The sequence below is a fragment of the Neocloeon triangulifer genome, unplaced genomic scaffold (assembly GCF_031216515.1).
Source record: "Neocloeon triangulifer isolate White Clay Creek 2 clone unplaced genomic scaffold, ASM3121651v1 ptg000012l, whole genome shotgun sequence".
Lineage (NCBI taxonomy): Eukaryota > Metazoa > Arthropoda > Insecta > Ephemeroptera > Baetidae > Neocloeon > Neocloeon triangulifer.
The window spans coordinates 8,995,524-9,010,385 of record NW_026775554.1 but is presented as its reverse complement, the minus strand read 5'-3'; the positions used below and the strand labels follow the sequence as shown (position 1 = coordinate 9,010,385).

General features: G+C 39.6%; 3 protein-coding genes across 3 annotated transcripts in view; 1 reads left to right on the top strand and 2 right to left on the bottom strand.

The window, feature by feature from the left end:
* Nucleotides 1-149: 149 nt before the first annotated feature.
* LOC132196342 (apolipoprotein D-like) lies at nt 150-1,093 on the bottom strand. The gene is made up of 6 exons (XM_059618909.1): nt 1,067-1,093; nt 888-1,007; nt 706-836; nt 559-647; nt 402-494; nt 150-343 (listed from the first exon to the last, which is right to left on the bottom strand). The coding sequence occupies exons 2-6, from the start codon at nt 999-1,001 to the stop codon at nt 207-209; spliced, it is 564 nt and encodes a 187-aa protein (XP_059474892.1). The 5' UTR covers nt 1,002-1,007; nt 1,067-1,093; the 3' UTR covers nt 150-206.
* Nucleotides 1,094-1,190: 97 nt separating this feature from the next.
* Nucleotides 1,191-4,913, bottom strand: LOC132198230 (TBC1 domain family member 31). The gene is made up of 7 exons (XM_059622129.1): nt 4,689-4,913; nt 4,364-4,593; nt 4,169-4,302; nt 3,140-3,456; nt 2,835-3,090; nt 1,786-1,860; nt 1,191-1,726 (listed from the first exon to the last, which is right to left on the bottom strand). The coding sequence occupies exons 1-7, from the start codon at nt 4,716-4,718 to the stop codon at nt 1,674-1,676; spliced, it is 1,095 nt and encodes a 364-aa protein (XP_059478112.1). The 5' UTR covers nt 4,719-4,913; the 3' UTR covers nt 1,191-1,673.
* Nucleotides 4,914-5,028: 115 nt separating this feature from the next.
* Nucleotides 5,029-14,862, top strand: part of LOC132198229 (midasin) — a 47,115-nt gene continuing 37,281 nt past the window's right edge. The window contains exons 1-29 of the mRNA XM_059622128.1: nt 5,029-5,157; nt 5,314-5,481; nt 5,537-5,742; nt 5,793-6,005; nt 6,067-6,221; nt 6,280-6,659; nt 6,713-6,876; nt 7,072-7,186; nt 7,236-7,405; nt 7,457-7,575; nt 7,625-7,793; nt 7,848-8,172; nt 8,222-8,416; nt 8,469-8,701; nt 8,757-8,942; nt 8,996-9,272; nt 9,325-9,774; nt 9,833-10,124; nt 10,176-10,286; nt 10,346-10,465; nt 10,524-10,835; nt 10,891-11,371; nt 11,432-11,598; nt 11,652-11,860; nt 11,918-12,040; nt 12,091-12,288; nt 12,347-12,640; nt 12,857-13,072; nt 13,455-13,583. Coding sequence (XP_059478111.1) covers nt 5,374-5,481; nt 5,537-5,742; nt 5,793-6,005; nt 6,067-6,221; nt 6,280-6,659; nt 6,713-6,876; nt 7,072-7,186; nt 7,236-7,405; nt 7,457-7,575; nt 7,625-7,793; nt 7,848-8,172; nt 8,222-8,416; nt 8,469-8,701; nt 8,757-8,942; nt 8,996-9,272; nt 9,325-9,774; nt 9,833-10,124; nt 10,176-10,286; nt 10,346-10,465; nt 10,524-10,835; nt 10,891-11,371; nt 11,432-11,598; nt 11,652-11,860; nt 11,918-12,040; nt 12,091-12,288; nt 12,347-12,640; nt 12,857-13,072; nt 13,455-13,583 — 6,117 coding nt within the window. The 5' untranslated portion in view covers nt 5,029-5,157; nt 5,314-5,373. The remainder of the gene's footprint in view (nt 5,158-5,313; nt 5,482-5,536; nt 5,743-5,792; nt 6,006-6,066; nt 6,222-6,279; nt 6,660-6,712; nt 6,877-7,071; nt 7,187-7,235; nt 7,406-7,456; nt 7,576-7,624; nt 7,794-7,847; nt 8,173-8,221; nt 8,417-8,468; nt 8,702-8,756; nt 8,943-8,995; nt 9,273-9,324; nt 9,775-9,832; nt 10,125-10,175; nt 10,287-10,345; nt 10,466-10,523; nt 10,836-10,890; nt 11,372-11,431; nt 11,599-11,651; nt 11,861-11,917; nt 12,041-12,090; nt 12,289-12,346; nt 12,641-12,856; nt 13,073-13,454; nt 13,584-14,862) is intronic.

Below are 14,862 nucleotides of genomic sequence, written 5' to 3'. Positions count from 1 at the left end.
TTAGTCCGGATGAATTTGAGATAAAAAGTTTGAGATAACTCCACTAAAAGGTGTAAATGCTAATTTTCAAAATTTATTATTTTTCATTCGGCTCAATTTGAAATTACACTATTACTGATATTTTTTTTAGCAGAATAATTCAATAAAAATTTTTTTTTTTTTTAATATTTTATTTACAAATTTTTTATCAATAATAATATCACACATTAAGGGTCAAGAGGGCAGTTTTCTTGAGGGGTGATTATGAACTTCTCATCAAGCTGGTTAGCAGTGATGACCTGCTGAGCAAGATCCAAGGTCTCGTTTGAAGGGAACCTTTCACGAGTGAGGAGCCAACCGTACTCTGCACGATTAATGATATCAAAATAACAATCTCCAAATTTTATTATCAATGGTCTTACGAAGATTGTCATTTCCGACTTCGCCGCAAGCCCACACTACAGTGTAGCTGGTGTAATCAGTTCCGAGAATCCAGTAGGGAGAACCGTATTGGCCTGTTAATCAAGTTTTGGAATAACAGCATTGCACAATTAAAGATTAAGTAAATAGGGCACTCACCAACTGAGGGGAAGGAGACGAGAAGCTTTCCTTCGCCGGAGTCACTATCAACCTCGGCGTAGCCAATAATAGTTTCGACCTCACCAGTACTATGAAATATAAAATTATAAAAATAAAATATTACTTAAAAATATAAATAAAACTGACTCTGGCTTGACAAGGTAATTCCTGACTCCGACTGTTCCGTTCTGGTTATCAGTGTAAGTTGCAGAAACGCAGCTTCCGTCTCTTTGAAAGAGGGCAAAGTATTTCTTGTATTCATACCATCTTCCCAGATACTGATTTAAAAAAATTTTACACTAAGAGATGGGATCAACTTTATATCTCACAGCAGGCAGATCGAATTGCTGTTCCAAAGTCACATTTGGGCATGGACCGGGATTGACGATTTGAGCGTTTACCCCAGCAAGGCAGACGGCGGCCGCAACAAACAAGAAGATCATTTTTACCTTTTTAAGTAAGGCCAGGTCTGTCAGTGCATAATAAAGAGATTTTTTTTCATATTTACCTTTGGTGGCTTCCAAAAATGTAATGAGCACACTCAAATTTTATCGGGCTTTTATATCGTAGCCAATCACTGATAAGAAAGAAATCATAAGGTGATGGGGTTTACTGTAAGTAATACGCAATCATTTAATTTTTGTTACGTAACAAGCTAATTAAATAGTTTTTTTTATTGTCTACTCAAAATATAAAATATCATCTGCTTTGCGGAACATTTCAGGTCTTTTATGTACATTACAAAGTCTCGGGCCATTGAGAGCGACGCAAATCTTCTAATTGTCAGTGTGGAGCTTTTTGAAGAAACGTAAATATTGAACATTAAATTAATGAAATTTCCTCCATTTCAACTTGAATAATAATTTGTCTGCAATTTTAGCTCCCTTTACAGTTCATTCTCAGCGCCCTCACAATCTAAAGTATGACATAATGACGTAGACTGCAGTCAGAATCGAGAATCAGTCATTTCAAAAATGATTTACAATCAAGGTATGGCAGAGAAGCATATATAACATACGCCTCATATGAGAAGCAATAAGTGATATGAACAATGAAAATTGCTTAAATCTTAATTAAAAGCAGCTTGAGATTTGAAGGTTTTTGGTTTCTGGCACCTATTTTTTAGACCTTGGAACTTTCTTATCTTCAACAGCACTGATTGCCGCTCCTGAAATGAAGTAATTAAGAATGTTATATAACTTTGTTGAAATTATTTCCAAAAAAAACCTTTCCAACTGTCGACAGCATCTCTAATTTTATGGCTGAACATCAAGGCACTCAAAATTTCGTCGGTGCAGTCATCTGAAAAGATATATTTTTCCCAGTCTAGTAGAAATTCAGAAAATACAAACAATTACAAATTATTATCAAATTCAAAACAATAATAACTTTTAAAGATTTAAATTAAAGTAATTTAAAATACCAAAATTTTTTTCTATTAAGCTTGAGAAGTTATAGATATTTTAAGTCCTGCTTTAGTTGCCTTTAGAATTTCACTACTCTACAGTTCAGATAATAATATAATCTATAAACATATTATGATTTAAAATCGGGATTTTTCCAGCACAAATCGAGTGTACATATTGGCAGAAACAAAAAATTAACATCACATGTATGAACATGCTTAATATGGGACTTGAATCTTATCAGTCAGACAACTTTGAGAGGTGGTTCAAGTTAAATTGAATTCAAGCACATCTTCACGCTGCTAAACGCCTTTAAAATTTTTTTCTTAGGAATTCATTATTCCATAATAAGAAACAAAATGAAACGTCAAGGAAATTTGAATATTTTTAAATTTTAGGTGCGTCATGCGTGCTTAAAAAAAGTAGTCTGGTGGTCACATTGAATTGCTTTTGTTTAAAAAGGTTTGTTTTAGATCTTAGATAAAATTTGTTTCAATGTTAAATGTGAGAAATTATTGGAGTTTTACACAAAATACAAATCCCAACTTGCTCAAAAAATTAAGAATTATGCGATTAAAGACCATAATACTAAAAACAATGAAGATTTAAACAGGCTGATTTTGTTTTAAATTATCTTTTGCAACTCAACCTCATTAAAGAATGATAACAATTTGATCAGTTTAACAAAATAATCATATTATCAGAGTTGGCCTACTTGTAAATAACTTCAGGGGTTAAGTTGAATAATTTTTCTGGTTTTGATAATTCGTAAAAGAAAAACTTAAAAATCTCTATTTATAAAAATATTCTCAATAAGCCCTTAAAAAATATTTAACTAGTTTTCAAAAAAATAATTCTCATAATACACACCCTTTTCCTGCACCTCGGTGGTTGTCAACGCATCAGTCTCGTCACTTGACTGGCAGTCTTTTTCACTCTTTGGAGAATGTTTGCGAGCTTCAGGTTTAATGTTCATGAACTGTTCAAGACTAGGATATTGTCCAGTGGGCAAGACGACCAGCTCACAGGTCAAGTGGGCGGGCCAGTTGGACACAGAGTCGTAGATCTCGTAGCTTTTCCTTAGGAACGCTTTCATATCCACTTCCTGCTGCTCCAAAAAGAGACCCTGGACGAAAGCATAAATTTCACAAAATTGAGAAACAAACAAGGCATACTTTTAGGTCAAGTGAAAGCGCCGCGGCCTGCCTGAGGGTCGACTCGGTGCAGCAGACGAAGGCAACCGCAGCAGACACATAGAGGGCCAGTCGGTTGCAGGTCAGGTGGTCCCACAAGAGGCGCCAGTCTTTCTCCTTCAGCACCGCCGAGAATCCCGTGTCCAACAGAGGCCACGCATATGACACAATACTGACAGAATTCCTCTTCAGAATTTCCAAGGCACCAGGACCAAATTTCTCCAGCAACTCTTCTATCAGAGTCATTGTCTGAAAGGGCGGCTCCGAGCACATTTCTAACCAAAGGACGCCCCAGTTTCCTGAAAATTTATTGAAAATATTTAAAGACAACTTCATTCAGATGGCTAAAATTAACATTGGTTAAGGAGACATAAGCTTTTGTCTTACAAAATTTATTGTGGGTCGGTAAAGGCCACACCACTATTATGTTAAACTTATTGCCGCTTATTGCAAGAGTTTATTCAAGTGTAAAAGGTGACTTAGGAGCATTGGTAATTATCTTAAATTGTTAAAATGAGCGAAAATTCGCAAATAAAAAATTATAAGAGGTAGAAGGCATGTTTGGAAACTTCCAAAAGTCAGTATGAATATGGCTAATAACATACATAATTATGCTACCATAATTATTTAATTTTGATTTAATTCAAATTTAACTAAATAATTATTACTTGGAAACAGTAAGTAAAATCACTAGCTATGCAGGCATGCGGCGTGCAATAATTTGTAGAATTTAAATGACTTCTCAAAATTCTGATTTTAATGCTTCAAATAATACGACGTGAAATTTTTCGACCAAATTAAATTAAGATTTGAACACCTCCCTTAATTCAGAGGGTAAGATGTGGGAAGAATTGAACATTATTATTGGTTTAGGTCAATAATAACCAAAACATGTGCCCTCTTAAAATATGAGCTTTAAATCAGAAAATATCCTACTTGTACATTTGTAAATAAAATTGTTCTCCTTAAACAAATTGCGACTTATTTTTCCAATTTGATTTAATGGCTTACTTATTGCAGTCACGATGACTTCAAAGCTTGAGATCGGGTCGCCACCAAGAACGGAGGCAAAAGGGAGAACAAATTGAGGCAGGAAGTCTAAACAAGTCAGTTCTGGACTCCAAGCAATCAACCATTTCAAGGCCCTGCAAACAAAATTAATGAAATAGTATTTTTTCTAAATCAAGGATATTTATTTATTCTTGCCTGGTGAACTGAGATTCTGTGAAAGGTCGGAGGTTCTGCCTTTTGGTCCACTTGACCCAGTCTTCGGGCAGGTCCAGTTCGAGAGCTTTCGTTACCAAGGCACAGAAGCTGGAGTGATTTTGGGGCGTTCGCAGCAGAAACCTCCAGACGAGCGCTCTGTTGGTCGACGGCAGCGAGCCGAATTCGCGCACCAGGCACCGCATCTTCCTCGCGGTGATCTTCTCCTCTAACTGGAGCAAAAGGGAAATTTGAGTGTCCAAAAAGTGGGCGCGGAATGTACGTACATACGCAGTGGTCAAAACAATATAATTTATTTTGCTCTTACCATTTGACAAATGGACGAGTGCGTCGTCATGCTGTTGAGTTCGAGGCCACTTTCTCAACAAACAAGCAACCGTGGCCCGATGGTGCGCTATTTCATGGGAAAAGCTGCCAGTGAACTCCAACCTTCGACTTGAAAATAATAAGTAAGTTAGGTAACCGACTTGTGTTTATTTGTGATCACCAAGGATCCTTGGTGATCACTAATAAATTTTTAGGAGGTGAAATCACGAGCAGCCTTGGAGCTCCTGCCATCTGCCGACGCAAAATTGAAAAGCTTTGACTCAAGTGCCATCTATGCTGCATTTAAATAATGACAACGGGAAAAAGTCACGTGACCAGTGAACGCATGGAAAACGCATGGTGGGTGCTGCTGCTTTCGTGCACTCTGTAATTTTTTTACCGGCAATTTTTATTGAGATTTTGTGCAAAACAAGTGTTATCACTATTTTCCGACTGTACTGAGATTCCAGGTAGTTTTTTAAAGCATCTGTTACAACTACATTTTTCCGTTGTTGGATCAATTAACCTTTTTTGAAAGTCAATGTAAAACATCAAAACAACAACATGTTTTCATAATATTTTTTAGCATGGCATTTGCTGTTTCAATTTAAAGATCATTTCAATAGTTTAAGGACATGAATTATCATCTATATATGTGAGCGTGATTATGACATAATACAAACGAGATGTCTGAAAATCCATCGGGCTTTTTCCACGCCCTTCTGGAGGATCTCCAGTCCGACGTTCTCTGGAAAAATCTGAGTCCTCAGTTTTCTCGCCTAGTAAATTTGAAGGTTTGCACTATCCTGTTTTTAACTTCAATTATTTACAAAATTTTGAATTTTATAGACATGGGACAAAAAGACGTGCAAGAAGCTGCTCAACGTCTTGGTCGAGGCCATCGTCTCTCAGCCGGAGCGTTCGGCCGTCATTGCCAAAAAGTACCCTCAGCTGGTGCTTCCAGTATTATCCTGGGCCCTGACAAATCCCAAGTGGGACGAAAAGAAAGTACTCATTTTGGCAAATGTGGCTGGACTGAACACTGACGCAAAGAGGTGCTATTTTAATTTAATGGCCCGAAAATTCGACTAATTTTTTTGTTTAGATTTGCCAAGGATAAATTGCTTCAAACACATGGGCCCTTTGAAGAGACACCTTCCAGCGGCCCACCAGATCCAAAAAAGAAATGCAAAAACCCTTTGACAACGTTGGAATCAGTTCATTCCCTGCTAAAAGCAGACCCTTCCTTTTTTGCCAGTTTGTGGAACTGGTCTCAGTTGATAGGGAAACTAACTCAAGGAGATTCCCAGTGTCAATGGTAAAAGTCTGATAATTAAAACATAAAAATTTACCCTTACCTTGTTTATACCTTCTCTTAGGCTTGCCAGTCGATGCATCCAGTTGGCTCTCGGGATGTCGGAGAAGGATAAAATTAAAATTGGCACTTGTTTTTCTGAGACAGACATGATGGAAAACCTTCTGAAATATTCAGAGCTTAGCAAAGGCCTGGAGTTTTCAAATGCATACCATCCAGGTACATTTTAATTCATTAATTTTTTCAATTTAAATTATAGTTATTCATCCGTCCTTAGATTTGGAAGCAGCTTTGGAATTAATTAGTGAGTGCTGTCCAGGGGTGGTTTGCGTATCAGGTGTGATGCTGCAAACCCTGTTGAATAACCTTAAATTGGACGGTGAGAAGACCCTGGTGATGGTGCCCTCAACAAAGGCCAATCTTCGCAGTTTGGCCGTTGCGGTCACTGCAGGACAGAGCGTCTTGCTCCAGGGTCCAGTGGGGTGTGGGAAAACTGCACTGGTGGAACACCTGGCTATGATGACGGGCAGACGTGGACCACCGGACCTCATGATTGTCCAGCTGGGTGAAGAGACTGACAGCAAAATGCTGCTCGGTGGCTATAGGTGCTCAGAAGTGCCGGGAGAATTTGTCTGGAGACCTGGAATCCTGACCCAGGTATTGTTTATTTGTTAGAGAAATTAAGAATTTAAAACCAAAATTTCCACAAGGCTGTTGAGAAAGGCGCCTGGTTGATTCTTGAAGACATCGATTGCGCATCCACGGATGTGATTTCTGTGCTCGCAGCTCTTCTCGAAACTGGGAAGCTGGCTGTTCCTGGCTACAGAGACTGTGTGCAAGCTGCCTCAACATTTCAACTTTTTACGACTAGAAGGTTAGGAAAATTAGATTTTAATATCTAGAAGTGCAACCACAAAATTATTCTTGTAACTTATATTTTTTTTTTATTAATTTTTATTCCATTTAAATTAATAAAACTTCATTCTTCCAATTGGTCGTTGTTTTTATTTATAAAATAAAATTTGCAATATTATTTTCAAGTAAATATACAATTGATTTTTTATTTTAGGTTGACTAGTTCTGGTGGTCTACAATCTACTGCAAGCATTTTGGACAAAATGTGGATGCAGGTTAACGTTGAGCCTCTTGCGAGACACGAACTTGAAACAGTCATCAAGCAAAAAGTATGTTATTTATAAAAATATTAATCAAATTAATTTATTTCATCATTAGTACCCAGCTCTAGAGACTGTAGTGTCTCGACTATTAGACGTGTTCTTAGTTTTCTCCAAAGGCAGTCACTCGATGGCCCTTGAGTCTCAGCCAATGACTGTTGTCAGTGGAATGGACTTGGCCCCTGAAATGAAAGCAGCCAACTTAGCAGGAAGGCTAATTTCTACAAGGTACCTCTATTAATGGAAAGTTTGCATACAATTTAAATCATAAATTTTCAGAGATTTGTTGAAATGGTGTGCACGAGCTTCGATTGATTTCAAAGAAGGATCACCAGAGTGTGCCTTGAAGATTCTGCAGGATGCCATTGATATTTTCTCGTGTGCAGCTCCTTCTCATGGTATATTTTCAAGTTTAAATTTAATCAAATTTAAAAAAATTCTGCATAGAGGAACGCTTGAGACTGGCATCTGCTGCAGCTGACAGATTGGGAATTGTCCGAACCAAGGCAGATTACTTCTGCAAAGAGTACAAGCCACACATCAAATCAACCCCATCTAAGTTCATTGCTGGCAGGGGCAAAGTTTCTTGCATCCAAAATGTGGCTGCGAAAATTGAGTGAGTTATTCTGGCCTTTATTTTATTTATTAATTTAAAACAACTCTTGCTCAGTGTGAAAAGCACATACTCACTGACTCATTCTGCGAGTTGTTTGCTGGAGAGGGTGGCCTGTTGCATTGAACAGGGAGAGCCTGTCCTGCTCGTTGGAGAGACGGGCACTGGAAAAACAGCAACCATCCAGCTCTTGGCACAGAAAGCTGGCAGGAAGCTGCAAGTCGTCAACATGAACCAGCATAGTGACAGTGCTGATCTGCTCGGAGGCTACAAGCCTGTCGATTTGAAAATGGCTGTGGCGCCAGTGCGCCTTGAATTTGAGACTCTCTTCTCTAAAACCTTTGACAGAGTGAAAAACGCCAAGTTCTTGGACCACATTGCTGTTAGAAAATTTAGAATGTTATGATTTTTTAACTATATTTAATTTTTAGTCTTGTTTTTCTGGACGCCGCTGGGACACCCTAACCACTCTCATGCGCCACACATTGAACTCGGCCCTCAAGAAACCACTCTCAGAAAGTGACAAAGAAAGTTGGAAAAATCTTGACTTCAAACTTGACCGACTTGAGTCTCAACTCAAATCTGGACAATCCTCTCTGGCATTTTCATTTGTGGAGGGAACTTTGGTAATAAAATTTTGCTTGCAAAAGTTTATATATTTTATTATGGAACAAATAGGTGAAAGCTGTTCAAGAAGGTGGATGGGTCTTGCTGGATGAGATCAATCTGGCCACAGCAGAAACTCTGCAGTGCCTGTCAGGCTTGCTAGAAGGCAACCATGGTTCTCTTCATCTCCTGGAAAGGGGTGATGATAAACCTGTCAAGAGAAATCCAGAGTTCAGATTGTTTGCTTGCATGAACCCAGCCACAGATGTAGGCAAAAAGGACCTGCCACCTGGATTGAGAAATAGGTGAAAATTAAAGAAAATTTTTAAATTTTACTTATTACTTATTTAATAATTCCAGATTCACTGAATTCTATGTTGACGAGTTAATGAAGAAAAGCGATTTGATCCAACTGACTGGTTGCTACCTGAGTGGCCAAGGGCTCAGTCCTTCCGAGCTGGGAAACTTAGTCAATCTTTATTTAAAACTTAAAACTGAGGCATTGAAAACCCTGGCCTCTGGCACTGGGCACAAACCTCACTACAGGTATTTAAGAAAATAAATATTTAATATGGAAATTTAAGAGATTTTCTTTAAAGTTTGAGGACATTATGCCGAGCCCTGTCCACTGCTGCCAAAAACCCTTGTGGACAAGTTTCCAGATCATTGATGGAATCATTCAGCCTCAGTTTCCTTACCCAGCTGGATAAAATATCCCAGGAAGCCGTGCAGAAGCTGATCATTCAATCCATTCTTGGCAAAAATGCTTCCAGTGTTTTGAAAAAGCCCCTACCCAAACCAGAAGGAGGAGATTTTATTAACATCGAGGGATTCTGGGTGCAGCAGGGACGACTGGAACCTAAAGTGCCAGAAAATGTAAGACTAAAAACCAGTTTTGTTTTTCCAAAATCTGAATTTCTTTCTTCAGTACATTTTGACGCCCTGTGTTCGTCATCACCTCCGAGATCTGGCTCGAGCCGTCTCACTGGACCAGGCTCCTGTTTTGCTGCAGGGTGAAACCTCTGTGGGCAAAACCAGTCTGATCACATACCTGGCAAGTGTGACTGGCCACAAGTGCTTACGAATCAACAACCACGAACACACAGACTTGCAGGAGTACCTGGGCCAGTACAGTGCAGACAGTGATGGCGCCCTGACCTTCAAGGAAGGTGCCTTAGTGGAGGCCATGCGGAACGGCTACTGGGTCATCTTGGACGAGCTTAACTTGGCCCCTTCTGATGTGTTAGAGGCGCTGAACAGAGTGCTTGATGACAACAGAGAGCTTTTTATTCCCGAAACACAGACTCTGATCAAAGCTCATCCACGATTCATGCTGTTCGCAACTCAAAACCCACCTGGACTCTACGGTGGAAGAAAGGCAAGATAAAAATGTGTGTGTTTTTTTTTTGACAATGTTCTCAATTTTATTTTAATAGCTCCTGTCCCGGGCATTCAGAAATAGATTTGTCGAGCTGCATTTCAGCGAATTTCCCTCTTCTGAGCTGGAAACCATCCTGCAGCAGAGGTGTGAACTCCCTGCCTCATATGCTAAGAAAATGGTGGCTGTCATGAATTCGCTGCAGCTCCGGCGCAGAGAAAGTGCTGCCTTCGCTGGAAAACAGGGGTTTATGACTCTGAGGGACTTGTTTAGGTGGGGCGAGAGATACCGTCTAGCAAAGGTTGATAACTCTGGCAACCACAACTGGGAGCAACACTTAGCTGACGAAGGTATTACAAAATTTAAATGTTTTATAACTTAACTAATTCCTTTCGGAAAAGGCTACCTTGTCCTGGCAGGTCGAGTTCGCAGACAGGAGGAGACACTGATCATTGAGGAAACTTTGCAGAAACACTTTAAATGCAAAATGTCTCCTGACAGACTTTTCTCTTGTAAACATTTTTTAATAATTTATAAAATTAATTTTCACTCTATAATATACTTAATTTAGTGAATTCAGAAACTTCTAATACCACCAAGAAAATTTTGGAAGATGTGATTAATGCCTCTGTCTCTGGATTTGAACACATTGTTTGGACTTTCAACATGAGAAGACTGGCAGTCCTTGTTGGTTAGTTCAACAAATAACTTTGTTTTCTCTGTACAGTTATTTTAAATCTTGGTTATAGGTAAAGCTGTGCAATTCAAGGAGCCTATTTTGCTTGTTGGAGAAACTGGCTGTGGAAAAACTTCCGTCTGCCAATTATTAGCAGCCTTGAGAGGAAAGGTTCTTTTCTACGTCAACTGCCACATGCACACAGAAGCTGCTGATTTTCTAGGCAGTTTGAGGCCAGTTCGTAACCACGAAGACAGTGATGGAAAGCTTTTCGAATGGGTTGATGGCCCCCTGGTTCAGTCGATGGTGTCTGCTGACTGGTTTCTGGCCGATGAGATTTCTCTTGCAGATGACAGTGTCTTGGAGAGATTGAACTCTTTGCTAGGTAAGGAAGTTGTGTGAAAGAAAAAACATTAAATTTAATCCTTCGTCATCATTAGAACCTGAACAGACTCTCCTTTTGGCGGAAAAGGGTGGAGACGTGGTGACAGCTGAGATGGGATTCCAGTTTGTCGCCACAATGAATCCAGGCGGTGACTTTGGCAAGAAGGAATTGTCACCTGCCTTAAGGAATAGACTGACAGAAATTTGGTGCGAAGGCTGCGAAGCCAGGTCAGACAGAATTGCTGTTGCTGAAAAATCACTACGATCAGGCCTGAATTTTGGAAATCAAGAGGACTGCACTTCAGGAATTGGCAGGTGTGCTGCCGACTTCATTGACTGGCTCCAGAAAACAGAGCTGGGGTCAAGATTAACATTCAGTGTCAGAGATTTGCTGACTTGGATTCATTTCATCAACACTGTTGCTGAAAATAACAAACTAGATCAACTGACGGTCATGGACGTCGGATCTGCCTACGTCCATGGCGCCTGTTTAACCTTTCTAGACAGTCTAGGCTCGGGTCTCACTGCAAATGCCAGGTACATACTCTAAATCATTTTCTTATAAGCATATGTTAATAATTTTGAATCTATTTTTAGCTCCTCGGGTATTCGTAAAGCAAGACTTGAAGCAATTTGTTTTCTTGAAGATCAAATCATAACAGTAATGGGAGCTCCACTGTTGTACAGTCCCATTCAGGACAAGATAGGGAAGGTTGTTATGGATGCTCAAAAAATAGGATTAGAGCCATTTTTCATTCCAAAAGGTGTTAACTATGCATTTTTACTTCTTGTTTCATTCATAATTTTGTTTATTTAGGCCCTGTGGATATAACAGACTTTCCAAATGAGTTTCTTTTTGATGCTCCAACCACCAGCAGTAGCGTTATCAGACTTTTACGAGCTCTTCAGCTGAGCAAACCAGTCTTATTGGAAGGAAGTCCTGGTGTTGGCAAAACTAATCTAATTCATGCCTTGTCCAAGGCAGCTGGATACTCACTGACTCGAATCAACCTTTCTGATCAAACAGTAAATAAAATAGCTTTTCTTTTTTACATAATATTTTGATATTTCATTTTTACTAAGGATGCATCTGATTTGTTCGGAGCTGATTTGCCTGTTGAGGGAGGAGTGGGTGGTCAGTTCGCTTGGAGAGACGGTCCATTTTTGCAAGCTCTGAAAGCTGGGGACTGGATTGTTTTGGACGAGGTGATAAATTTTACTTCTTATAATATAATTGATCAAATTTTGCCTTTTAGTTAAATCTGGCGTCTCAATCAGTGCTCGAAGCCCTGAACGCCTGTTTGGACCACAGAGGGGAGGTTTTCATCCCTGAAATAGGTCGGTCCTTTAAGGTCAATGCAAAGACCACCAGGATCTTTGCCTGTCAAAACCCTCAGAGACAAGGTGGCGCTCGTCGAGGCCTTCCAAAGTCTTTCCTGAACAGATTCACTGAGGTTTGATGAAACATTTTTTTTTACAAAATTCAAGTCAATTATTGTTTGATTTAAATAGGTTTACATTGAAGCTCTGACTGCTGCAGACCTCCATTTCATTGCCCAGTCCTTGTTCCCTGAGCTTCCCTCGGAACTTCTCAAGGGCATGGTTTCCTTTACTCACAGAGTTTCAAAAGAAACTGCAGAATTGCGGCTTTGGGGTTTCAGTGGGGGGCCTTGGGACATGAACCTTAGAGACTTGTCCCGCTGGGCTCTGGCTGCCAAAGAAGGTGGTCAATGTAGCATTGGACCCGGTGGCGCAGCTGACTTGGTTTACTTCCGGAGAATGAGAAATGAGGAAGATTTCCTAAGGGTAAATTAAAAAAAAATAGCAATTAAATTAATTGAAATAGAAGGGTCATTTAATTTAAATGAAACTTACTATCTACTCCACTCTAAACAAATAAAATGGGGAATTTAGCCTCTTTTTTAGAATCTACATTTTAATTTATTATTGATGCAGAATTACATTGAAAGAATAGTCATCAATAAGTTTATTTTAAATTTATCATTAAGCAAATTTTTTCAGATGATGGAAGTTTATGAAGAAGAAGTGGGTTCCAAATGGCCTGTGCCCAAAGGCCAACCTGTGGTGAGAGTCTGCGAAGACCATGTTACCTTCGGAGGTGTGACCCTGGCCCGTGGCAACTGCCAGGGCAACGAATCGTTACTCCTTCTGCGTTCCTCTTACCAAACCCTGCATTCGTTGGCCGTCTGCGTCCATCAGAAGTGGCTCTCGATTTTGGTGAGAAATTTTTCTTGTTTCTTTCTCACACTGGAGGATGGGGTTGTTAGTGTTAAGCGGGCAAAAGTAATGGCTCTTTTGGCAAATTCTCTCTGAGTATGAGTGTCATCCTCAGCTGCGGCGCGCTGCAAATGAGTTATTGCGCCGCTTTTTGGGACTTGTGTGGGTGAAGTGAAAAATGTTTGCGGTTGCAAGTCAAAAAAGAAAGTACGCCATACATCTTTTTTCTAATGGAGGTTTTATTAATCAATTTTTATACACATACCATTTTTACTGCCTAACCGTAAAAGCGGTGCTCGTCGAATATTAAAATAGCTCACGAGCAACTTTTTATCTGCCAAGATTTATGACTCATCTACAAGAAAATCATTTTCCACCACAGGTCGGAAAGGCGGGCAGTGGAAAAAGCAGCGCCGTTTCACTTCTGGCGGCGCTCACCGGCCAGCCCTTGAAAGTGCTTGCCATGAATTCCTCGATGGACACGACGGAGATTCTCGGCGGCTTCGAGCAGGTAGGACAAATACTTTTTTTGCTTGAAATTTGAACGCGGGTCTTAGGGATATTGATAGCGCTGCGGAACGACCTGTGAAAAGTTTAGGGAGCCGAGATTAAAGTTGGGAGGGAAAGTATTATTTGTCACGTTGCCAGAAATGCGGGCGGGAATAAGTTGGCGGCTCAACACAGAGCTTAAAAGAGCAATTTACAATTTCATTCGGGCGAGAGAACGCTGAGAATTTGTGACTGTTTATGACTTCTTCCTTGTGCGATAATTGCGTACATTAATTCTCGCCAAATGTGATGCGATAAATCTGAAATTATACTCCATGAAAGTGGTGCAAAATTCGGGAGAATTTAAACTGCTTTAAATAATGTTACAGTTGAGGTTAAATTTCCACTCAAAACAGTTCCTTGATCGTCCTTTGTGGTTCTAAAAAAATAATTAAAAATCATTGAAACGTTAATTAAAAATTATAAAAGTTGAATCGTTGATGGGAAGAAAAATTTATAATCTTTCTGTAATAGATTCTAATTTAAAAATAGAATTTTGATGTTTTTACACAAAATTATCTTGAAGATTATCTTCCAATTTATACTTAGAGATTTTTAACCAGCCTTCAAGAATGATAGGAGAAATTGTTCAAGTGCAATTTCCTTGAAGACAACGTCTCTTTAGAAAGGGTTATTGAATAAAATTCGCAAGGAAAATTTCATTACATTGAAGCGGTTCTCATTTTCACGCGCAACTTTCAACGCCGAACAAAAAGGGCTGACTCTTCTCGTGCGGAAAATTAAAACTCCTCCTTCTCCAAGTTTGATAATTAATTCATACTCTGCAAAAATCCTCTCCAACGTAAGGAAGGAGACAAAAGGGATTGTCATCTGGCAATGAGATACAACCCTAATAGCGCTGAATCGGCTCAAACAGACCCTTCGCATATGCATTACGTACCTATAAACATGGGCGTAAAGTTTATCATTTTCTGATTATCGGATGTCGATGCTTCGCCGCCGCGGCTTTCAGCAGAATCGATTCGTGCAATAAATAACATCTGCTGCTTTATTACACGTGGTGTGTATCGGATCTCGATGAACTCGCCGCAGTAATTCCTCTTCTCCACTTTAATTGGAAAAATCGAGTGCAGCGTAAATTCCTTTGTCGCAGATTCTGATCTCGGCGCCAGAAATGCTGGCTGACTGCAAGCGGGTTGTTGGCGCTAATAAACGAGCCAAAGTTTGCTGATATAACTTTGGCATGGGGGCTTTAAAATTTGGCCAGACTGCTACGATGG

What these genes read in the sequence shown, in the direction of transcription:
- LOC132196342 (XM_059618909.1), bottom strand. Translation starts at nt 1,001, where the DNA reads ATGATCTTCTTGTTTGTTGCGGCCGCCGTCTGCCTTGCTGGGGTAAAC. An exon ending in AGCAATTCGATCTGCCTGCT is followed by an intron (nt 837 to 887) that starts GTGAGATATAAA and finishes TTTTTAAATCAG; the next exon opens with TATCTGGGAAGATGGTATGA. An exon ending in AGTCGGAAATGACAATCTTC is followed by an intron (nt 344 to 401) that starts GTAAGACCATTG and finishes TTAATCGTGCAG; the next exon opens with AGTACGGTTGGCTCCTCACT.
- LOC132198230 (XM_059622129.1), bottom strand. Translation starts at nt 4,718, where the DNA reads ATGACGACGCACTCGTCCATTTGTCAAATG. An exon ending in ACTCGTCCATTTGTCAAATG is followed by an intron (nt 4,594 to 4,688) that starts GTAAGAGCAAAA and finishes CTTTTGCTCCAG; the next exon opens with TTAGAGGAGAAGATCACCGC. An exon ending in AGTCATCGTGACTGCAATAA is followed by an intron (nt 3,457 to 4,168) that starts GTAAGCCATTAA and finishes ATAAATTTTCAG; the next exon opens with GAAACTGGGGCGTCCTTTGG.